Below are 24622 nucleotides of genomic sequence, written 5' to 3' on the forward strand. Positions count from 1 at the left end.
ACCTAAGAACTGTTACTTTCCACACACAGCTAAAACACCAGCAGCTCATGGGACAGTTTGTAATATATAGTCCAAACTGCACAATGGATTAAGATGACTCCTGGAAACTCCTTGTGTTGACTCTTAACCCCTCACTCAAATGGGAAACACGTCCCAGTAGTAATTCCTTTCAGCAATGACAGCATCCACACGTAAAAGCTAGCTCGGTGTGACTTTGAAGAGACAGCCTAGGAAATTACTTTCCAGTTCCTCTTAAAAACTAAGTCAGATAGACTTGAAAGTCATTAAAACATGTCCAGTGTTATACCGCAGCTTTTGATTTTTGGAACTGGGGAACTCTGAAAGATTCCAAAAAGGGAACTGTGCTGGCTTCGGCTGGGATAGAGTTAATTTTCTTCCTAGTAGCTGGTGCACTGCTGTGTTTTGGCTTTAGTCTGAGAATGATGCATTGGTTTAGTTGTTGCTCAGTAGCACTTATCCTGATCAAGGACTTTTCAGTCTCTCATGCTCTGCCAGTGAGAAGGGGCACAAGAAGCCAGGAAGGCACAGAGACAGGACCCCTGACCCAAACTAACCAAAGGGGTATTCCATACCACAGCATGTCAGGCCCAGTATATATACTGGGGGGAATCATCCAGGAGGGACCGATCGCTGCTCAAGTCGAGCTAGGTACCGGTGCATGGGTGGTGAGTGACTGTATTGTGCCTCGCTTGTGTTTATTGTTGGGGATTTTTTTGGTTGGTTGGGAAGAGAAGTGAGCAAGCGGCTGTGTGGTACTTAGTTGTCAGCTGGGCTAAATGACAGCAGGAACTCAGCATCTCCGTTCAAAAAGAAAAAAAAAAAAAAAAACACCAAAGAAAATATACAAAGTAACCACAACATTTCAGTTTCCATACCTGTCTCCTCATCTTCTTCAGCTTCATCATCATCATCGCTGTCATTTTCATGTTCTGCATGACAGGCATATGCTCTTTTCAATCCATTAAATAAAAGGATAAAAGCTGGCAGGATCTGGCCAGCAACTTGATTTAAAACCTGTGGTATTTGCTCCAGATCAATAAGAGCACATAAGCCAAGCACACACATCTTTCTATCATGAAGTCTACAAAACAAAACAATAAAAAGGTTGCAAGTTTTGTTACCATTTACAAGCAGGTAATAAAAGGGTGTATTACAGAGAATAATCTTCCAAACTAGAAACACTTACCCCAAGAAACAGTCCACGTCACTAAGCCATTGCGTTATGAAGTGATTAGTGACAGGCTCCACATTATTGGGGAAACGAAGATTTTCCAATGTATTTAATAGTAGATGAGGATTGTAATACAAAGCAGCTATGGCAACTTGGAGGCACATTGTTCGCAGTTCACTTGTTTTCACTTCTCTGGTCAATCTCTCTAATGCAGCTTCCACAAATAAGGGTATGCACTGAACAGTGAGAAACGTTATAAATTTAGTGATCAAAAATAAACTTTGTAGTTCTGTATTTCACACTAAAGTTGAGAAATGGCATAAACCCAATGAGGCACATAAATGCAGGGGGCAAACAATGCGAATAATTCTTAAGTGCCAGCAGAAGTCATGCACAAAAAGGAAATGTAAAGGTGAAAAGATTTTATCTACTCCAGGCACATGGATTTTGTGACATCATGCACAGTAGATGCAATTCCTGGTCCTGTAATCCTGTGTGACAGAAAAGAAAAATAGAGGAAGCGTGTTTCCAGAAAAATCAACTTAGTGGTTTTTTTAATATCCATAACAAAGTCAAGAGATAATGCTAACATTCCAAAGAAACAACTATTGAAAGGACCAGTCTCTTCAGAGATGTCACACTAAAAAAAAAAAACAATCTGGTGTAGATGATTTTCTTTCAAATGAGTTAAAAATTAAGGTTTCCAGGGACCATAACCACAATTATCAAAAAACATGCAAGTGTTTAAACAGCTATTATATAGTGCTTGTCATACACACAGCAGAGGCACATGAATTCCTCTCTCAAATTCCAACTTCCATATGTGCATAATGAAATCCCTGGTTTCTCTATGACATTGGGATTCTAGGAATTTCATTTTCATTCTTATTTATTTCAAGGCTATTAACTTGACAGATTGAATAATTTTCACCAGAATTAACTTTAATATAATAAATCAACTTTTTGAACCAAGATGCTCTTGAAACAGTACTCTTCCAGATTCACAAAAACTTTCAGTTTTGCAGCATCCTAAACTCTGGAGACAAAGTGTGCAATAACAGCCTCTGTGAGGCTGCTAAATGAGTAACACTGAAGTAGTAGACAGGATTATTAGCTACACGACACAAACTTCTTGGAAGAGAAGTGATGTTAATATATAATCAATTCATATTCAAGAATAAAATAAATTTTAAATAGTAGTTGTAACAACCAAAGCTGTTACCAACCTGATCAATGCCACGCCCTTTACACTGAAGAATAATTACTTCTAACAGCTTTGCTGCATGACATTCTGCATCTTCTCCAGCAACTCCTGTAAGGACCTGAAAAAGAACAATTACTGTTGATGATACTCCTTCCAGAAGTATTTTTCATCCTCTGCTCTGCTTTGAAAAGATGACATCAATTTACCCGCTCTATTACAATGCTAGCATAAACACCCATCAGTACAGCAGCCAAACCTACAGCAATGGCTCAGTATCACAACTAGAGACCGAAGCATCGTGGAATGTGGGTAAAACTAATCTACATGTACAAATACTCAACAACTTGATAGAGGCAGAGCTTACAACAGTAACCATAAGCATCAGGTGCCATTTTGCAAAGGTTTATTTCCATACAGAAAATAAACTTTTCTTATGCATTCAAATACTGAATTTGTAAAAATTATATTGCAAATTTGGGATATCTAGCAGGATGTATAAATACATAACAAAACAACACCGAAAACTTCTGGGTTAAAGATTTACTGTGCTCAGCTAATAAAACACTAATTACTAAGAGGTTAGAACAGCTATTTTTCTTTTTTATATATATATAATGTTCAAGCATTTATAATCAGCCTGGTTGCAACTTGTTTTCAAAGAGGCTAACAAGAGTTACTCACTATAGTATCTAAACACCGTCAAAAGAATTACTCAGGAAATACCATGGGCAGGGCAGCTGACAGTTCCCCTTAGTTCTTACACAGACACAACACATGATATCCAGAATTGGAAAACTGAAATCCCCACAAATCACTGCTGGAGTTTATAACACTTTAACACCACCTTACAAAATAGTAATTCCCTCACACAGGGCTAACATTCTGGAAAGCTTTGTATTATACATATTGATTGGATAAAGAAAGCCCAGTTGGCAGCTACCTATAATACACAGATGCTTAGAAGCTAAATACTGCCCAAAAATGACTGGACAGAGTCAAACTCCCAGCTTTCATCACCAACTTAGCACAAACTTGGGAAAATATCTTTCTATTTGTACCCCTCTACTTTCCATCCCTGCTCATAGATTTAAGACCTTTAGCATACATATGTAACGTGGTATCACAGTCATAACGAGGCTACAAATCTCAGCTAAAGAAACCGTCCACCTTTTGCATTATGCATACATGTTTTGCATGCCTGTACGCACAGTGTGTTAAGACACCAAACGCATGTACGCAAAACCTGCTTCTGTTGTGTATGATTTATTTTCCCTTTTTAGCAAAAACATATATCTGAAACTTGATGCAACCCCTTAATTTGTCTGCAATAACTTAATTTGTGGAATCACAGAGGATGCTAAATAGCATAATGCTGTAGCAGCAGATGTCAAATTCTTCAGTTTCCGAGTCTGCTGTTGTGGAAAACATTACTCAGTTTAAGAGTGTATTACTTCAGAGATCACAGATTTTGTTATCACAAAGGAATCTGCTTACCTTCTTGCACATACTGTAGATCATTTCAAGATACTTTGTGTCTGACAGAAGCGTGTCTGTATCAACAGTAACATAATTATGCAAGAGAGGCATCATGTCTGTATTAACAGAAGAATGATCACAGTTAAGATATTGTCTGTATGTTTTATTAGATGAGCTGTTAAAATCAGGTTGAAATCTATGTATTAATAAGTTAATTACACTTCTTGCTTAATGTTTGTCAAGATAAGCATGGGACTGTAGTGACAGGACAAGGGGTAACAGGTTAAAACTTAAACAGGGGAGGTTTAGATTGGATATAAGGGGGAAGTTCTTTCCTGTTAGGGTGGTGAGGCACTGGAATAGGTTGCCAAGGGAGGCTGTGAATGCTCCATCCCTGGCAGTGTTCAAGATCAGGTTGGAGGAAGCCTTGGGTGAGATTGTTTAGTGTGAGGTGTCCCTGCCCATGGCAGGGGGGTTAGAACTAGATGATCTAAAGGTCCTTTCCAACCCTAACCATTCTATGATTCTATGATCTTTAGCAAAACAAGTCTGGTTGCAGCATAGCAGAAATAAATACTTTTAAGCGTAAACTCACTTCAGTTTTTTCCTAACATTGCAATCAAGATGTAGTTCACTGTATGATTGAAATCACTTATATGAAACCATTTGTCTGATTTATGTTACTTACCAGTAAAATAATCAAAGCCATCCTGCTGAAAGACTTCAAAAACAAGAGGAAGTAGCTGCCACATTTGTGCAGAAACTTGTTGACAGGTCAGACTATGAGCCAAAGAAAAGATCTCCTCATAGAACTCTAAAACAAATGGAATCCAGGTAAATTTAATGCCTCTCCCATACACTCAAAAAATAAGCCAACAAAAGTACATATACCTAATACATGCTGCTGCAAAACTGTTCCAATCACTTGCAAACAGATCCCTTCCAGCTGCTGGGTAATCTGAAGAAAAAAAAAGAGATTTATGACTGTTTTCGATATTTTTGAGTTGAAATTAAACACATTTTAAAATACAACTACTCAAAGCAGCTTCTGTACAATATTATACAATATTCTACACAATATAGTCTTCTAAAAACAATTCAAAATTTCTCATATTTTAGAGCACTAAATGTGTAAGAGCAGCACTCTGGCTAAGGATCTATAAAACAGTTTTTAACACAAGGTGGTTTTGGAATATTCTTTGAATACAGGAAGACTCTCATTATAGGGCATCCAACCATATCCTGGGCTGCATCAAAAGGAGCGTGACCAACAGGTCAAAGGAGGTGATCCTGCCGCTCTACTCTGCTCTCGTGAGACCTCACTTGGAGTATTGTGTGCAGTTCTGGTGTCCTCAACATAAAAAGGACATGGAACTGTTGGAACAAGTCCAGAGGAGGGCCACAAGGATGATCAGGGGACTGGAGCACCTCCCATGTGAAGGCAGGCTGAGAAAGTCGGGGTTGTTCAGCTTGGAGAAGAGAAGGCTGCATGGAGACCTCATAGCAGCCTTCCAGTATCTGAAGGGGGCCTATAGGGATGGTGGGGAGGGACTCTTCATTAGAGACTGTAGTGACAGGACAAGGGGTAATGGGTTAAAACTTAAACAGGGGAAATTTAGATTGGATACAAGGAAGAAATTCTTTCCTGTTAGGGTGGTGAGGCACTGGAATGGGTTGCCCAGGGAGGTTACGAATGCTCCATCCCTGGCAGTGTTCAAGGATCGTTTGGACAGAGCCTTGGGTGGCATGGTTTAGTGTGAGGTGTCCCTGGCGCATGGCAGGGGGGTTGGAACTAGACGATCTTAAGGTCCTTTCCAACTCTAACTATTCTATGATTCTAAAAAGAAAAGCCTGACAGTAACTCCATGCAACAGTTCAGTCCATTAAGTCACACAATAAGTAAATGTATGTATCAAAACGGGAAACAATGGAAGTTGCAGGAAGCATTTGCTGTTCCAGAAAAGAGAAATATAAAAAAAATCAAAACCAACCAATGAACAAACATAAACCACCTTCCTAACCCATCTTAGGATGTTCGTACTGTATGCAGACAGTAAGTGTAAATGCTGGTCTACAGATTCAAACACTCTTCCCAGTATTTATTAGTCCCCGGAAAGACAAGTCCACCAAAATAGTCTTTAGCCTGTTTAGGGCACTTACCTTGCACAGAGACAAATAGGGGTTGAGTTTCTGGTCTTAGCTATGCAGAACAGGATTTGAAACTTACCAGCTAAATACCCTTATCTCTTGCAACACTGGTCATCATGTGTGAGATGTCTCTAAATACAAATGTTTACCTATCAACATTTTACAATTGAGTTCCTCAGGAGTAGCATACTGTTACACAAACTTTTCATTTAGATAGCAAGAATTTGCTGACAAGACCAAGTATATTACAATCCTGCTGAGCAGCTTTAACAAGTAAATGACCTGAACTCGTCCCTTGTTTATTGCATGGCAGCACTGTATTGCACCCTTGGCATTCAGAATTCATATTATGCTGCTCCCTCAGTGAAGTCTTCAGAGCCCTGAGAGTACAATTCATTACTGTTTAGTCACTAAAATGTTATATTGTATTTATCAAAAAACAGTAGCTGACATTGTCAAGAAGGCTTTTAATCAGCATCTTTCAAACAAGCTGTACTCTGGACAGAAGTTAGTCCATTCAGTATAACAAAACTAAAGAACAAATGTTTTAATCCCACAGTGCAGATTAGGCATGTAAAAAACCTATCATTTAGCACAGCCACAACAGCTGTATTTACAGACATTGATTCTGCTGCAGAGAACAAACTAAGGCAGCAGAGTCAATGTTCAAAGCTAACTGACGTTTTATCTATTTTCTTTGAAAGGCAGACCTCATCAAATCAAATGGGTTCTTCCAGCTGAGCTGACAGTTCCATCTGTTAAGAGACAAGTTTCCTCTCCTATTTGAACAAGGACCTACATTCTTGTGGGAAATACTGTGGAAATATTTGTGCTTTATTACTCCATGTACTCTGTTAGAAATGTGCCCCACTCCGTTACAACTTTGCTGCATAAGTACTTCACTGCATTCTGTTTTAAGCTTTTTTTGGCCAATAGGATAGTTTTTCAGATAACAATGTTTCCAGGAACACCAGAACTACAGAAGACTTTCAGTGTCTTAGACAATACATATTGCTAACATGTAATTAAAGTGATTTCTACTTACTTCCTTGTGATCTTCAACTACACTGAGAAGTGTATCAATAGTATTCAAGATTCCCATTGCTGTCACTGCTTTGTCATCACTGCCCTCCTCATCTGGTCCAGTCTGGATCACCTGGTTAAATGTCATTGCCTGCATGTAACAGCAAAACAAACCATATATATGTCATTTAACAAGGACATGCTTGGAGATGAACAATTGTGCAAGTCTGGTACTCGACACAATTTAAGGAGGACTTCTGCTAAGAAGTATATGAACATTAGAAGCTGACTATTTCATTGCAGAGTTTGTTTTCAGGATTGATGAAATTTGAACATTAAGCCCTTTTAAGTGTCATCCTTTATCTATTCATGAATAAGAAGATACAAATGACATCACTTTCCAAGCAAAAGAATACATTTTTTGGAGCAAGTTTTTCTGACACAAGGTTTAATTGCTATCTGAACTAGACTGGACCACACCACAGGTATTCCCAGAGAGGACATGCAAACAATTTAAACTCCAAGGCAAGGGCCTTCAATAGAGAAGCACTGAGCTGACCTCTGTGTTTGAAACCATTGCTACAACTTGCTAGATGTGGCTATTCAATTTCTGAATTTCTCCTGCAGAATCAATTTCATTCTCACATTACATACAATGTATTTTCACACCAGGTATTTTAATAAAAAAATCTGGTTTTTAATTTCCCATTTTAAAACAGAAAACCTAAGTCACATTGTAGAAACTACCTCAAATGTGCCACTGAAATTCATTATTAACATTATAGTGAAAAAAATACAAAGATTTCTCGAAAAGTTCTATAATCATTCTAATAAATTTCCATTTTGCTCAAGTTATGAAGCCACTTTTGAGAAAACACAGTCTAAATGTAGAAGAAAATTATCTGTATCACTGCACTTAGACTGAAGAAACAACAGGTATTAATTGATGGACAACTATCTTAATTTTAAATACCAATCCTTCACATACTAAACATCTTCCTAAGTCAACAGAAATTCTTACCAAATGCTGTGTCATTTCTACTGCAATTGGGGTAACTTCTTCACTATATTCACAGATCATCTTCTGAATCACATTAGTAAGATCATCATTTTCAGTCTCTCTTATAATATGAAGTAAAGCTTGCATTACAGGTCTAATGAATGGAGTAATATATTCTTTAGCTGTAGAACAAGTGGAAATATTTGAATTTACATTCTTACAAAACTACAGTATCAGAATATGAAAGTCAATACATACTTTTTAGTGCTTTGGCATCAATATGCCAAAACCATGGGCAGTATAAGACATTACAGCATTACTAATATTCAGAACAATTTTTAAATAGAAATATCTATCAAAAGGATCATAACTGAAGTATAAAAACCAGAGTTCTACAGTCTTTATGAAATGCAAGATTACTTATCAATGCAAATTTTAATTGAACAGGAATGGGTAGATATGCATTTTTGTCAAATTAGACAAAGTATCTGATACAGAATTTATATTTGCTTTGTGGCGTTTATGCCAGCTTCAGGAATACTGAGCAATGGAAAGCCTGACAGGATAAAGACAATTTTTTTTAAAAAGATAAATGCATGCTGACAGATATCCCTGTACTGCCACTGTATTTCTGATTCAATGATCAGGTGCTATAAAAGGGGATTTGTTGTACCATGAAATTGTAATATACATTTTTCCAGTTGGAAAATTACAGTAAGTGATTATAAATTACAATTTTAAGTAGTAAATTATCATCAGGAAAGAAGAGAACAAGTCTCCTTGAACATTGCAATTTTAATGCCTATTGCATTAAAACTTGCTGCAGCTTTAAGAAAAGAGAGCTACCTTTCTCTTGATTACTGATCAGAACTTGAAGTGCTATTGCAGCTTCCACTTTCACAGGCATTTCCCTATCATCTATGAGACACCGTCTTGTGAGTTCTAAGGCTGTCTGCAGATTCTGGTCACTCTTAAATTTGACTTCACAAAAATAATGAAGAACCCAACAAGCCTGAAAAAAACCCAAACAAACACATTGAACAAATTCAGAGTTACAAAAAGTACAAACGGGATTATCGACAACTTGTATACCAATAGCCTACAGAAGGTATTAAACTGAAGTACAACTACTGCTGAATAAAGATACTGTAAAAGTTTTTAACAAATGAAGATGTTTGAGAGTATGGAGGCTGGCCAGTGGGAGGCTTGTCTTTCAGACATCACTAAGCCAGTACTATGATCTCAAGTTCATCTCTGGCCACAGGTTTTGTGTGAGCAGTACAGTCTAAATGCAAAACACAAACAGACCATACCACCAGACACAGATGGGAAACTATGCACACAATTCTGCAGCCATTTTAAAGCTACACAGTAGCTATCTATAATCACACATAAAGACTGATACTAGAAATAAGCACACAATTTATTACAGAAAAGGTACAGAAAGGAGCATGTTTTTTAAGAGGGAAAAATATAAAGCATATTCTTGAACTCTTCAGTCGGTACAGTGTCTTAACAGTAAATCTTACACTTTCTTACCCGTGCTCTCATGTAACCCAGCTCACTGCTGAAAAGAGGGAACACATGATTCTGCAACATATATTCCATCTGATCTTTATATATCTTCTTCTGTTAGAATATGAATAGAAATGCATTAGTTTAAAATTCATATAAAAATGCATTTCTAAACCCATAAAAAAAGGTTACACATACAGTGTGAGCGACGCAACAAAACCCTCAACTTGAACTTTCCCCTTTATTAAACTGCACTAAGCAACAATGAAATTACATATTATAATGAAACTTGGATCCTACACAGACTTTTAGAATTTTCAGTCAAAATAGTGACACTTCCTTCCTGTCATTTTTTGACTCCTACAGACACCTTTTGCTTGGCAATACAGTACCCTGGTATGAAAGCAAAAGTGGTCAGGGCAGCTTCTCAGAGCCATGGTCCAAATATCAGAGCCAAGTTCATGCCTTGCATCTTTTCTGCTACCACTCTAATTGAGCAAGGTAATTTCACTCTCCTAATTTCTTCTGCTCTATACACAGAAAAACTCTCATTAAATCAACAGCCTGTCACGGAATGGATTTTTTTTCCCCCTTTCCTTTCTTTCACAAAAAGAGAATGTAGTCAAGTGCAACCCCGGAAACAGTGTAGCAATCCTTATTAAAAGCAGACAACTTAAAAAGAACTTAAAACAATGACCTGAACTTGTACATGACCCAATAAAATTTGTTTAATTAAGCTGACAACAGAGCAAAACCAATTCAACTCAACAGCTTTAAAAAAAATAAATGGCAGTGGTTCAAAATCTTGTAAACTCACAGAGCTATTCCCATTTTTTCTATGACGCTTTATGCAAAAGAAAGGAAAGAAGGCAGGCAAGAACCAAGATAACCACCAGATCTGTTATGCTTACTTTTAGGAGAATTTCAGCCAAAGAACCAATCATATGTAAAGCACCATCTTTCTTACGAGGGTCAGCATTTGGCTCCGTAAGGATCTGATAACAAAAGCCCATTGTCTTCTGCAAGACCTAAATTACATGTAAAGTTAGTCAAAGTTATTTCCATCAGTCATCCCAGGTATCATTATTGGTGCTCTGAAATGCTTAAATTGCTAATAATCTGCTGCAAGTCTGGGATTTGGACAGTGTTTTAGTCTTCGTTACCAACACACAACATTCTTGATAGGTCCTATGGCAACTGGCAAATACAAAAAAAAATCACATAATGGCTAGTGCTAAATAAATCTGAGAGAAATTATAAAGTGCTATGATATGACATACAGCAGAAAAGTAAAACTTTCATTAGTAGGTCTATTAGCAAAGGGAGACTATAAATTAGAGCTATAAGCTAATGCTGTATTTAAGTAAAATCCTTGAATAGTTTACCTCTTTCCTTTTACTACATGATGTAAACAATAATGTCTGAGCCGCAGTTGTTGGAGAAATGAAGTCTTCAAATACATCTATGAAGTAAACACATAACAGCTATGAAACCTGGTCCTTTACTATATATAGTTCATGATCCTAATGTAATCTAATGATTTAATATGAAACCAAAGAGCAGCAATTTTTTTTTTTTTCCTCAGGTGGTTAATCATCCTTTCTTAAAACAGCTATTCCAGCCCAAAAAACAGCTACACATGGCTGGAGATCCCCAATATATGTTTCATCTTTTTCATGATCACTCTCTACATGTCTGATATGAAATTGTGAAATTGCCTTCCTTAAGATAAATCTTTTTTAACGGTAGAAGCATTGACATGTGTTATTTGTTGTGCAGGCAAGCACATGTAATTGAGTTAAAAATGCTCAGTTTCTTATTTCTCTGCAGAAGAGGATTATCAGAGCCTTGTATAATACTTGCACTGTTTACAGGTCTGCCTCTGACCTGAGGGATAAGAAACTCCCAAACCCATCAAGATTTCTTGTCCTAGACACAGAAAAGTTCTAGCAGAGGGAAGAATTAGTCCAGGAAGACTGAATTATCTTCTTTCTTCCCCATTCTGAAAGGGCTGCATAGAGTGACAGCAAACCTCAGCAACAAGGTAGCAAGCCACAGAAGACAAACCTGGAGTGCTAGGCTTACTCCATAACGTTTCATTAGCCATTACGGTAAATCTGTTCTGAACTGTAGCATGGGTGAATTTCCTTAAGATCGTAAAAACTCCAGGGCTTGAAATACTAGCTGTTGTAAAGCATAAACTTATACCAACATTAAACTTATGCAATTATTGTTAGCAAGACATGGATTGTTTTGACTTATAACAGAAACTTGTAACTGCCAAAATTAGCTACTTTTTCAAGCGCAGAAACACCTGTTGAATATGTTGTCTGTCATTTCCACCATTATATCCAGAAGTTAGCGGCATGAAGCTGTATTATTTGGCTAATATGAACTGGTTTTATCACTTTTTTTTTTTATTTTATTTTAAAGATTAAAGCCACCCCCGTTTTCACAAAAAAAACCACAATCTTGTCTTTGTGCAAAGTCATGTTTTCACATGAGAAGATTTCAAATTCTCACCAAATTTCATGCGAATATATTCATATGGATCTTCTTGCCAGAGCTCTTCATCAGCATCTGTATAGCACATCAATGGAAAAATAACATCTTGGATAATTCCCTGCAATAAAAAAAAAGGAGATGAAAATAGGCTAAAACCACTAAATCAATCTTTATATTCTGTCTGGTATTTCACAGATTTTGCCACCCCATCACTTCCTCACCTAAAATATACTTGGACATTGGAGTGCCACCTTACAAAAAGGAATCTTTTAAGTTAAGGCAGAGCTGCAATGCAGCACAAGCTATTGTATTTGCTTTGGATAATGGTATGTGGAGATAATTCAGTGCCATAAATTCAGTAGGTAACAACATCTCCAAATTTGTTGCATTGCTGTGCTACACTATAATCCTTCATATATTAAACCACAAAGGACTGACAACAAAAAAAAAGGCCATCACCCAGCTTTGCTCATGTACCAGAGTAACCTTCACCAAACAGGCTTAAACTCTTTCCACCAGTAATTTATAACATAGGTCCCCAAGAACTGAATTGTAGCAAGGCTAGAAACACCATACAGGCTGACTAATGTACTATTAAGTCATCTAAGCATTGAACCCCAAAAATGGTTTACTTGAATATGTGGTTTCAGATTCTTCCACGTGACTGCATGTGACACTCCTTGATTGATGTAATTCAGTGTTTGCTGCAGAACTCTGGGAGCCATGTACTGCTTTTCCTTGTACTGATACAACACCTTCAGCAACACCTAGAAAAATCAGATCTCATCAGTAGCTGACACTGAACACAGACCATTTTAATCAGAAGAATTCTACCCTCCCTCACAATCCTATACAAGAACCCCTCTATGTCCAACAAAAGAAACCCCTCTTTATTCATTAGACTAGAATGGGTACTGACTAATCCTTCTAGTAAACATCATTGTTAATTTTATAAGGCAATTTGCAGCTCACATCAGGTACTGCACATCTTTTAAAAATACAATCCTTTAATGAAAAATCATGGCAGTCAGGTGAAGTTCCCAATGACTGAAAAAAGGGAAATATAACCCCCATGTTCAAGAAGGGGAAAACGGATGAGCTGGGGAATTACAGACCAGTCAGTCTCACCTCTGTGCCTGGCAAAATCTTGGAGCAGATTCTCCTGGAAGGCATGCTAAGGCACATGAAAAACAACAAGGTGCTTGGTGACAGCCAGCATGGCTTCACTAAGGGGAAATCCTGCCTGACCAATTTGGTGCCCTTCTATGATGGGGCTACAGAACTGATGAACGGGGTAGAGCAGTTGATGTCATCTACCTGGACTTGGGCACAGCATTTGACACTGTCCCACACGACATCCTTGTCTCTAAATTGGAGCGACATCAATTTGATGGATGGACCACTTGGTGGATAAAGAACTGGCTGGATGGCCGCACACAAAGAGTTGTGGTCAGTGGCTCAATGTCCAGCTGGAGACCAGTAACGAGCGGTGTCCCTCAGGGATCAGTGCGGGGACCGGTATTGTTCAACATCTTTGTCAGTGACATGGACAGTGGGATTGAGTGCACCCTCAGCAAGTTTGCCGATGACACCAAGCTGTGTGGTTCGGTTGATACGCTGGAGGGAAGGAATGCCATCCAGGGGGACCTTGACATGCTTGTGAGGTGGGCTGATGCCAACCTGATGAAGTTTAACCATGACAAGTGCAAGGTCCTACACCTGGGTCGGAGCAATCCCAGGCACAGTTACAGGCTGGGCAGAGAAAAGATTCAGAGCAGCCCTTTGGAGAAGGACTTGGGGGTGTTGGTTGATGAGAAAATGAACATGAGCTGGCTCCAGTGAGCGCTCGCAGCCCAGAAAGCCAACCGTATCCTGGGCTGCATCAAAAGGAGCGCGACCAGCAGGTCGAAGGAGGTGATTCTGCCCCTCTACTCCGCTCTTGTGAGACCTCACTCAGAGTACTGTGTGCAGTTCTGGTGTCCTCAACATAAGAAGGACATGGAGCTGTTGGAACAAGTCCAGAGGAGGGCCACGAGAATGATCAGGGGTCTGGAGCACCTCCCATATGAAGACAGGCTGAGAAAGTTGGGGCTGTTCAGCCTGGAGAAGAGAAGGCTGCATGGAGACCTCACAGCAGCCTTCCAGCATCTGAAGGGGCCCTATAGGGATGGTGGGGATGGACTCTTCATTAGGGACTGTAGTGATAGGACAAGGGGTAACGGGTTAAAACTTAAACAGGGGAAATTTAGATTGGATATAAGGAAGAAATTCTTTCCTGTGAGGGTGGTGAGGCACTGGAATGGGTTGCCCAGGGAGGTTGTGAATGCTCCATCCCTGGTGGTGTTCAAGGCCAGGCTGGACAGAGCCTTGGGTGAGATGGTTTAGTGGGAGGTGTCCCTGGCCATGGCAGGAAGGTTGGAACTAGATTATCTTAAGGTCCTTTCCAACCCTAACTATTCTATGATTCTAAGACAAAACATACATGCTAATTCACCACCAACACAGCCCAGGAGACCTTTCCCTCAGAGGTTTACTCTTTCATCTTGCTGCTCTTGGAGGACTGAAACTCATTAACCAAAACACTGCATTGATAAAATACATTCACACAGTCTACTGATTCTTGCCTATTTGCAGCCTTACAGCACTGACACCGAATGAAAAATATACATGGATGAAGAATGATGAACTCCCAAGCTCCCCTTGGCTTTCTGGACTCAATTCTTCTCCTGAGGTAGCATTCAGAACTATACAGAAATATTTACATTTGTTGAAGTCCATGCCTCTCCAAAAATAAGGACATTAAATCATCATGAGACCAACACGAGTGATTAAGTTCCAGCTCACTGGAAAGTCTGGTACTGATAATGCAAGGGGGTTTTCCTTGTAGCCCAATCCAAGTCAGTGGCAACACTGCACCTTTAAAAGCAGCAGCACCAACTGGAGGGAAATGGCAAATCCCATTTCCAGGCTTTCATTTTTCACATTAAAAAAACGTTCAAAAAAATCAAAACCTGAAAGTATATCTATCAATCTGTATCATCACCAAGACAACATTTTGGGAAATAAATCCATTATTTTGAAAAGTTTATTACACAAGCATTGAAGACTTTCTCCCAAAGGTGATGTCTCACACTTGAGTTTAAAGAAGGTGCAGTCACACACCATGAAATTCTTGGCTTTACAAATGGTCTTATGCTTTAGATGCGTGCTGACATGCCCAACAGATGGGATGCCATCCAAAGGGACCTGGTCAAGCTTCAGAAGTGGGCTCATGTGACCCTCATGAGGTTCAAGAAGGCCAAGTTTAAGGTCCACTATACAGCGTCTATACAGGCTCGGGGATGAAGGGATTGAGAGCAGCCCTGCTGAGAAGGACTTGGGGATACTGGTGGATGAAAGACTGGACATGAGCTGGCAATGTGCATTTGCAGCCCAGAAAGCCAATTATATCTTTGGCTGCATCCACAAGATCAAGGCCAAAGGGACAAGGAAAGTGATTTTGCCCCTCTGCTCTGGTGAGATCCTAGCTCTGGAGTCCTCATCACAGGAAAGACATGCACCTGTTGGAGAGGATCCAGAGGGGGTCCACAAAAATAAGCAGAGGGATTGAGCACCTCTCCTAAGGACAGACTGATAGAGATTCAGCTGTTCAGCCTGGAGAAGACTCTGAGAAGACCTTATTGCAGCCTTTCCATTCTTAAAAGAGGCCTATAAGAAAGATGGGGAGAGACCTTTTAGCAGGGCCTGTTGAGGGCCTTGTCGATGGCCTTGTCAATAGGACAAGGGATGATGGTTTTAAACTAAAAGAGGAGAGATTCAGGCTGGATGAGAGAATTTCTTTTTTTTACAATAAGGGTGGTAAAATACTGGCACAGTTGCCCAGAGAGGTGGTGGATGCACAATCCCTGGAGACATTCAAGGCCAGGCTGGATGTGAGCAACCTGCTCTAGCTGCAGATGTTCCTGCTCATGGCAGGGGAGTTGGACTAGATGACCTTTGAAGGTCCCTTCCAACCCAAACTATTCTATGACTTAAACCATATACATTAGGGGTTCTAGGTGAAAGTAGTAATCCTGGGTCTTCAGCAAAACAGACCATATTATAATACAGTCTTTTCTGTGGAAAAGCTTATACAAGAAAGTCCAGTTTGCTGGTGTACTTAAAATTTTAGAAAGATCTGAATGTTGGGTTGGTTTTTTTTGAAAGAGAGATATTCTCCATTGTAACAGGACAGCACACAGAAAAACCTGAATTCATCAATAGCCCTTGAAAGAATAGGGAATAGTCTTTGGAAATGAGGACAAAGCTGAGGCCTAACAAATGTCTTCGCAGCCACACTACTTAGGACAAATATTTTGGTCCTCTCTTTTCATAAATCTAAGCAGTTTCATTATTCAGATGCAATAAGAAATTAAGAAGATTAAGAAAAAGTTTAAGAATTGCAGTGAGGGAAAGCAGAATGTGGGATGGAGGGTCCAGGGCAAATAAAGCAAATTCCACAGCTGTGCCACATGAACAACCAGGCAGTAGTGTTCAACCAGGGCTTAATTGTGGCCATCAGGTCTTTCAAAAAGGGATAAAAGTCAAGGTATTGCAGCTAGGCAGCTCAGCCTGTTTTGGCTGAGATTTAAAAAGTTTAGCTGGAACTACTGCTGCATGTACTGGATTTATTTTTGTTGAGGGGTGTGTCAGATGCAAATGACAAAAAGAGTAGATACAAAAAAATAAAGTGATTATGAGAATATTATCATCATTATGTTTCAAGGTTATACTTGAACAACCTTTTATCTCGTACCACATTTATCTATTACTCCTCTAGTAAAAGGGTGCACACACTTTGGCAAGTAAAGAGCTCAGTGAAGCATGTTATCAGTATTTGTATTCCTCAGTATTTCACAGATTTTCACTTTATGTATAGAAATACATCCTGTTAAAAAAATCTTCCATAACTTTTATCTGAAGGATTCAATTTCTTTCAGCATACATCCAAGATCTATCTTCTGCACAGAAACAGAGGACAGCAATAATAGAAATAATCTTTCTAAACAAGTTACGTTATTGTACAGGAAGAAACTGCAAGCATTTTAAGGTACTGCTTTTTAGTAATTTTCTTTAAAGACATAAATTCTTGGTGCTTCTCAGATGCAGTAACAGTAAGGATCAAAACCGATTCACAGAAAATGTAAAGAAAAGACACAAAGTATTTTGTTGAACTGTTTAAATGTATCTTTTCAAAGACTTCTTTTGCCCATACAGGCTTTTGTCAGAACTTCATTTATCTTGGAAGTGCAAAGCAACCAGTAAGGTCTTAAAGAACATGTAATAATTATGTCTGATGTCATATAAAGGTGACAGATGAGCACCTCAGAAGGTGATGCTGACTCCACTTGTATGAGTAGAATCTGGGGATATATTTCCTAACACTTAATGTGACAAATGTCCTTTTCCTTTTCAATACTTTGGATGTCCTTCAAAACCCATGTATTTACGAGATAACTTCCCAACTTTTGAAGTCCGGTAATGCATCATGATTTCAATAGGGATGAAAACTAAGAAAACTGGAACTGATCTAAGATCTCTTCTTCTCCTGATTAAAATAAAGGCTTTGAAGAAAACACTCCTATCCCCAAGATTTTCATGAACTATTTAAACTTGCAACCTTATAACCTTAATATAAACAGATTTATGAGCCAATATGAGGAAAATTTACAAAAACTACTTGAAGTTTTTAATGAATAAACTAGCTTCAAAAGGAAAGAAATCAGCAAGAACTGAGACTCAGATCCAAAAATTGTGCAATGCTGATCAGAATTTTCTTGCTAGTTCAAGAAGTTCAAATTATTGACTTTAAAAACACATGCACCATAAGTGAGGTAGATAACAATTCCTGACCCACCAATCCATCCTGTCCCTTCCAGAAAACCTGTGGGTTACTGCCACATGTAGGACTGTCTGAATCATGAAGTTACTCCATTTTGGCATAACATTAATACATCATGTTAGAAACTTCTATAGCCTAGAAGACGAACTGCGTATAACAGACCCAGTAGAAGTGGCAACTCCCAGATAGGGAGATGAGTGGAAACTGACCATCAGACGTACCTGTCTGTAAGTGAACCTCTGCTTGATCAGGCTTTTGCAGAAAGCTAAAAGCTTAGTATTTACCGAATTCAAGTCAAACAAGAACTGTATCATCAGAGTTAAAAGGTAAGAAGGTAAACTACACCACATAAATACTATACTTATTTCTTCCAGAAAGAGAAAAATTGATGGCATTTATCTGAAGCTCATTTGAGGGCTTGTTATATGAGACCTACTTACAGATTGTCAATGCTGCATAGGCTATTTCTAGTGGACTGTCCTATATGGCAAGTTAGTAATTGTTTTTAATTGCTTTTAAACCCCAGATGTAAGTGCTTTCCATACCAATGTACTTTAAAAACCCCCAGTTGTGAAGCAAGAAGCCTTTAAAAAAAAAAAAAAAAAAAGAAAATAAGAAGCCACTACTAACTCTAAACTTATGTTAATACCCCCCACATTCAGTGTTTCTTACTTGCTGAACACCAACAGCAAATGCCTTCAGGAACACTTCAGCAAATTCATTGTACTCCTTGGAAACATTACCAGGGCTTCCATACCTAGAATTAGAAGCAAGTATGCAAATTAAAGGGTGTAGCAATATTATTGACTTGAATATTTATTTGTTTGTTTCTTTTTTGTTTTTTAAATAGAAATGGAAAATAAAATACCTCTCAAAAAGCCTAGCTAAGATATGCAAAGCCCACTTCTTGCATTTCCACCATGGCAACTCAGGTCTATCATCTTCATCAACTTGAAGGGTTTCCTTTAGGGGAGGAAAAAATTAAAAAGGGGAAGAAAAAATAAGAAAAAGAATTTACCAACTATTCAGAAAAGCTCAAATTATACATATTTTGAATAACTATATAGCATATTTTGCTTTTAACCTGCTACTTGCACTTCTAGCTTAACAGAAGTATAAAGTACAGCATACCTAAAAATACACTGCTTGATATATGCCACATAAATGATGAACAAGTTCTTGAAACAAGAAGCCGAAGTAATATATTGTAATTTGCTATAATGTGCTAACTGGAAAACAACAGAGCTCCCATACAAGCTACACAATTTCAAAATTTGTCTAGTCTGTTTAAAACACCCTATTTACCTTAAAAAAAAAACATTTTCTTGGCATCCATTGAGAAAAAACAATGCAGAGTTAAAACTTTTAACCATTCTAGTGAATGATAAATATTTAAGATTAAATTCATAAACAGCCAAAAGCCACTTACAGCTGGTACATCCCTATCGACCACAGTCTTCAGGATTTCTATCCATTCAGTCAGGTTTTGCTGATTTATCAACTCCAAAGGTAACGTGTACTTAACAAAAAAAGAGAGGGTGGGAGAATTTATTACAAAACCATTTGAAAATAATGTTACTTTCACAGTTTGAATTTCAGCTCTTCCAAATCTTTGTGTACACTATGCTACCATTAAAGATTAGCAAGTCACTTGGAAAACCAGGCTGAAGGACTTAACACACCCTAGTCTATACCTTCAATATCCTCAAAGGTGCTAGAAGTCTTTTCTCCAATTCATTCTGCTTATGCAATACTAAGATTCTACTTAAAGAGATGTTATACTAATTTCTGAAGCAATTAATACCATATTCACAACTTAATTCCAAACTGCTGCATTTACACTAGTCATTCTATATATAAGCTGGTCTCTGGTTTTCCAGCAAACACTTGACCTTAGAGGATAGCATGCATAAATTCTATATAATGTCAAGCATGAATATCAATATACAAAAGTACAACACAATTAAGCATACCAAAAACCTGTGATTCATACCACCCTTGAGTAACAGGGGAAATGACTCAGGTGTCATCTAATACTGTTAACATTTCTGTACTTTACAATTTTATAGAAAAGTATATGTTTTAAATTAAATTACTGATGAAGTTTATGCAAAGTTTATTTTTTACCTGGACAAGGGCATAAAATATTTTGAAGATCTGTTTCTGGATGAGGACAGACTGATCAGATGGATCATTCAAGAGCTGAATAAAACTATCCTTCAGAACTGGTAGAAAATGTTGCATTGCAGCTATCAAAGGACTCCGCTCCTCTGGCTTCTTGTACCTTTAGATAAGAAGAAACTAGTTTTGTAGGTGGTTTTGTAGCTTTTGAATTTTAAAAGTCCACCTTTCTGCAGTGTAGACATAAGTACGTTATATTACAGTTCACAACAACATACGATTTAAAAAAAAAACAACACAAAACAAAACCAACAAAAAAAACCCAAACAATTTGCCATTTCTTCTCACAGATTTTGAAATAAAGCTAAGACAGACAGTATTACAGCTGCTGGGCTAGTCAGTAAAATTCCAGAAAGATGTTTATCAGAGTTCACAATTTATAAATGTATTTCTAGAAGCTGGGTTACTTCACTGACATTGACCAAAGTATACTTTCACAGCTTACCATTGATGTCTCTCACATAGAATGGTTAGGGCTGAGAAGGACCTTAAGATCATCTAGTTCCAACCCCCTGCCATGGGCAGGGACACACCCCATTAGACCACGTCACCATGTCTTACCATTTAATTTGCCCAAATCTAACAATTTTGTAGAGAATGTATGTTTCAAGGCTATGCAGCAGACTGAGCAGGCTTTGACTGCAGCCTCCCCTGAAATAGTACTTTAGACCTTTCCATGCTGGTGACAGGCCACCACTTTGCCTATGCTGAAAACAGAGCTCCATCTCATTTCTCAAAACATTTCAATATTCCTGAATGGAAATGAACCCGGATTTTGAAATCTTCTCCCCAGTTTTTAATTTGTAAAGAAGAAAGTACTTATTCACTCAAGAGTTATCACAGCAGAATAGGATTTGTCCATACTGGTGATAACAATAAGAACAAATTAAAGTATCACGTAGAGACTATACAGCTTTATTTTTTTATCAAGAAATTAATAAGCCTTATTTTTTATTAAGAAATTAAGAAATTAATGCTGTAATACTCTTGGACTCCTGTAGGAGACTTTGGGGTTGGAGGATTGTGTTTTGGTTTGGTGGTTTGTTTGGATTTTTTAATACATTTTTGGTAGACTTTTCACTAATATTAAGTATCAATACTCAAGTGTATCAATACTTAAGTATAAATACTGCCAATTTGCAGAAATATAAGACAAAGTCTAGTCAATCTGCTGCCAAATGGCATGTTCTGTAAAACTACTAGAGACCACTGAGCTTCAAAATCCCATTCAATAATATAGTTTCCATGTATTTTCTGAAATAGAAACCTAAATATAAAAGGATTAAATGTCACTCAGGAAAACTCAGTTTCTCATTTCCACAAAAGACACAGTTAAAAAAGACCAAAGAAAATGGCTATGCAGAGGGAAGCCATTCAATCTTGCTGGCTGGAACTGGAAGGGGAGAAAAGTTTAAAAGCCCCAAGGTATTTACTTTCCAAAAAAACAGTAACTAAATGTTCCTATAACTCAAACAGTAAAAACTTGATCAGTCACAGCATTATACAGTTTCCCTCAAAAAATGAGGTTATTTAACAAATTTTACAATGACCTGCTTGAACCCATATTGTTACTCAGTTGAAATGTGCATATTCCTACATGACTTGTAAAACTGACCTTCGACTTCACCACGTAGCTAAACAAGTACGAGCAGATGCTTGCTTCAGCTAAAGGGCTTGACGAACTAAGATTATGAACACGTAAATTAAACTTAGTTAATCAAGCAATGACTGAGTTCATATCAAAATTCTTCCCTAAACAGGGATGGCTGTTCACTAGAGTGAACACTTCATGTTTCATATCTCACAGATCTCTGCTGCGTATTTGGTTGAAAATGTTGAACAAGTGAGAAATTACTTTATTTTCCTTTCCTTTCCTAGCAGAACTTCAATTTTCAGCCACTGAAAAAAACCCAACATGGGATTACAGAGCTGTTTATAGCATTTCTATGGAAAATAATTTTTGAGAAACTGGTATTCACCTGTTTTACTCTAGTCTATATAAAATTCAAGGAATTAGACAGTGAAATCTTTCAACGTAACATTTAAAGTACCTGAAACAAAAATGTTACATACGACAGTGCTTTTGATTAGTTGTGGATTCCATCCGTTCCACTACCACAGTTCCCTGACTTCAGGTTTGCACTTTTCTCTGATCCAGTTCACAAGAGCTTCCTACATGTCAGCAGTGCTAGGTAAGCAATATATACACCTCGAGTGCAACCTCTACTTTAAAGCCCTGATCATAATACCAGATACGAAGAACATTAACCTGTGTCATAGCCCAGTACCTTGCATACCAAACGGCAGGCTTTGATAAAGACTTCCTACAATGCGTTGGATGAGGCTATCAAAATGATTACACCAAAGTCCGTAAAATAATTCTGAACTACCTCCCATTCAAGATTTCACATATTGAAATCTCTGTATGTTTACTGTCACTGACAAATAAAGTACAAAATAGGAGTCTAAATCTGGCTTAAATAAATAATCATTTTCCACAAAAGTCATGATTTTGGGCAGACTTTCTTACTGTCATGAAGCCATAGAGAAACAACTACCAAATTAAAGCTTTAATATAGCCTTTTTTTTCTGACCTCAAACCTTTAATGAAGGCAATTTTTCTGTAATTTTTTTAGTGGAGAAGATAAATGACCCAACATTTGCATTGCAAGTATCCAGAAATATTTTCTAAAAGTAGATTTCCATCACCGCTGTGCAATCCCATATGCAGTCCTACATGGTTACAATGCACATACAGAGTACCAAAAATACACACAAATGTATTAATTCTCTGCTTTTTCATATGGCAGAAAAAACTTACTCATAGTTCTTCACAAGTTGATAAAGACAAAGAAGAATTCCAAGCCAACAAGCACTGTTGTCAGACTGAAGATAAAATCCAATTTTCTCCACAACTGCAGTCCAGCGACTAGGATAATCGTGCTTGATAATATGGTGAATGCAAGTAGTAAGCTGTACTCTAGAAAACAAATGCACATGATTAAATAAGTTACTACTATTATTTTAATAATTTTATAGTAGTGTTGAAGCAACAAATATTGCCCAAAATTAAACTAATTTCAAGTTTTGTTTAGAAGGTTTAGGTTCTGTTCTGTTATTCTGTTTAATATTCTCAATATCCTCAATTAGTGTTTGAGGAACTTTAAATATCTATATGCCACACAAGCTGAAAACTATTTTTTACTTAAATTAACACTCAGAATACAAAGTGTATGACAATAATGCTTAGCATGCAAGTGATCTTAGTTGTGTGCAAGAACAAACCCCAGAAACCCAATGATCAGAAACCACAGCCAATTCATGTACATTTTATAACTGTATACCTGATCAGCTCAGGAGAGTGAATAATGGCTTCTACAATATTTTCACGAATACAGCGTCTATCTTCTTCTGGGATGGAGTAAGGTGGAATCTCTCCTGGTGCAGTTTCGCGATCTGGCCAGTACTGGGTTATCATGTTTTTCAAGTAGATAACCCCTGTGAGACACAAGTGGCAAATCAGCTGATAACCATTCAAAGAACAAACACACATTTTGAAAAAAAAAAAAAAAAAAAAGCCATTTTAGAATAAAACTGATTGAAAGGACTCACTCATTGACCATTCCTGAGTAGGAGAATCAAAATACATAAACCATGCAAATTATTAACCTAATAATCTACTAGTTGATACCCTTTTACCCATTTATTGTGATGTCTGTATTTTTAGTTCTGTAAAGCATGCGTTTTCACATAAAAATACTAAGCACACTACCTTACCTGTGCTACAGATAAACAGTCGTGCAACATTTTAGCCACACACTTCTAAAAAATACTTTGTAATTATTTTCTTAGTATTTTTATGACAAAGATAATCAATACTAACGACTAACTATAAACATCCCGTGTAAACAAAAAAAATCTAATTAAGTTTGTGATACCAGAGTGAATGCTAAGAAGAAACAGAGCCCTTTTATACCAAGGTTATGGGCCACAGTAGTTTGTAGCAATCAGGCTGCTGGCACAAATGCCTGTATTTACCATTTGACAGCTGAAACCAAACTGCTTATGTTGAAAAATACAGATGATAGCCATGGGAAGGAAAAGGACTTATAAAATGCAACAGGAAATCTCAAATGACAAATTAATAACAAAGTTACTATGGATCTAATTCTATGTACAAACCCAAAAAGCAAATTCTCTTCCCGAATTTCTTATGCACGTTTTGAAGATTCAGAAACCAAAGGGTTTCTGGAAAGGTCTGCAAATGAAAGAAACATCCAGCAGATACTAGCTATTGCAAGACTCAAATGATACAGACTTCAATCTGTCCTCAGTGGGATTTATCATGCCATTAATTGCTTTGCAAAACATGCACTGTTTGTAAGCTATATTTTGTTGTCTCCACGCTCTACAGATTGCTTTTGATTTTATTTGGTTTACACTGAAGGCAGTAGATAAAAATGCAAGTTAGACTTATGCTACAACTTTAAATAATGT

General features: G+C 37.6%; 1 protein-coding gene and 1 non-coding gene across 2 annotated transcripts in view; both read right to left on the reverse strand.

Annotated features, from left to right (window-relative positions):
• IPO7 (importin 7) overlaps window positions 1-24622 on the reverse strand; it is a 41248-nt gene that overhangs the window by 6664 nt on the left and 9962 nt on the right. Inside the window, exons 3-22 of the mRNA XM_061462956.1 lie at window positions 23470-23623; window positions 22947-23105; window positions 20072-20228; window positions 19374-19463; window positions 18813-18907; window positions 18617-18701; window positions 12696-12830; window positions 12082-12181; window positions 10944-11020; window positions 10470-10586; window positions 9583-9672; window positions 8890-9055; window positions 8065-8225; window positions 7066-7194; window positions 4764-4830; window positions 4561-4686; window positions 3891-3988; window positions 2419-2514; window positions 1208-1428; window positions 897-1102 (exon numbers count right to left, since the gene is read on the reverse strand). Of these exons, the coding sequence (XP_061318940.1) occupies window positions 897-1102; window positions 1208-1428; window positions 2419-2514; window positions 3891-3988; window positions 4561-4686; window positions 4764-4830; window positions 7066-7194; window positions 8065-8225; window positions 8890-9055; window positions 9583-9672; window positions 10470-10586; window positions 10944-11020; window positions 12082-12181; window positions 12696-12830; window positions 18617-18701; window positions 18813-18907; window positions 19374-19463; window positions 20072-20228; window positions 22947-23105; window positions 23470-23623 (2529 nt within the window). The remainder of the gene's footprint in view (window positions 1-896; window positions 1103-1207; window positions 1429-2418; window positions 2515-3890; window positions 3989-4560; window positions 4687-4763; window positions 4831-7065; window positions 7195-8064; window positions 8226-8889; window positions 9056-9582; window positions 9673-10469; window positions 10587-10943; window positions 11021-12081; window positions 12182-12695; window positions 12831-18616; window positions 18702-18812; window positions 18908-19373; window positions 19464-20071; window positions 20229-22946; window positions 23106-23469; window positions 23624-24622) is intronic.
• On the reverse strand, window positions 9213-9394 carry LOC133274824 (small nucleolar RNA SNORA23). The gene has a single exon (XR_009745293.1). It is a non-coding gene; the product is annotated as a small nucleolar RNA SNORA23 (small nucleolar RNA).

This window comes from Pezoporus flaviventris, unplaced genomic scaffold, assembly GCF_033815535.1.
Source record: "Pezoporus flaviventris isolate CSIRO_AGI_PZ_B2104156 unplaced genomic scaffold, CSIRO_AGI_Pfla_v1 ptg000036l, whole genome shotgun sequence".
NCBI lineage: Eukaryota > Metazoa > Chordata > Aves > Psittaciformes > Psittacidae > Pezoporus > Pezoporus flaviventris.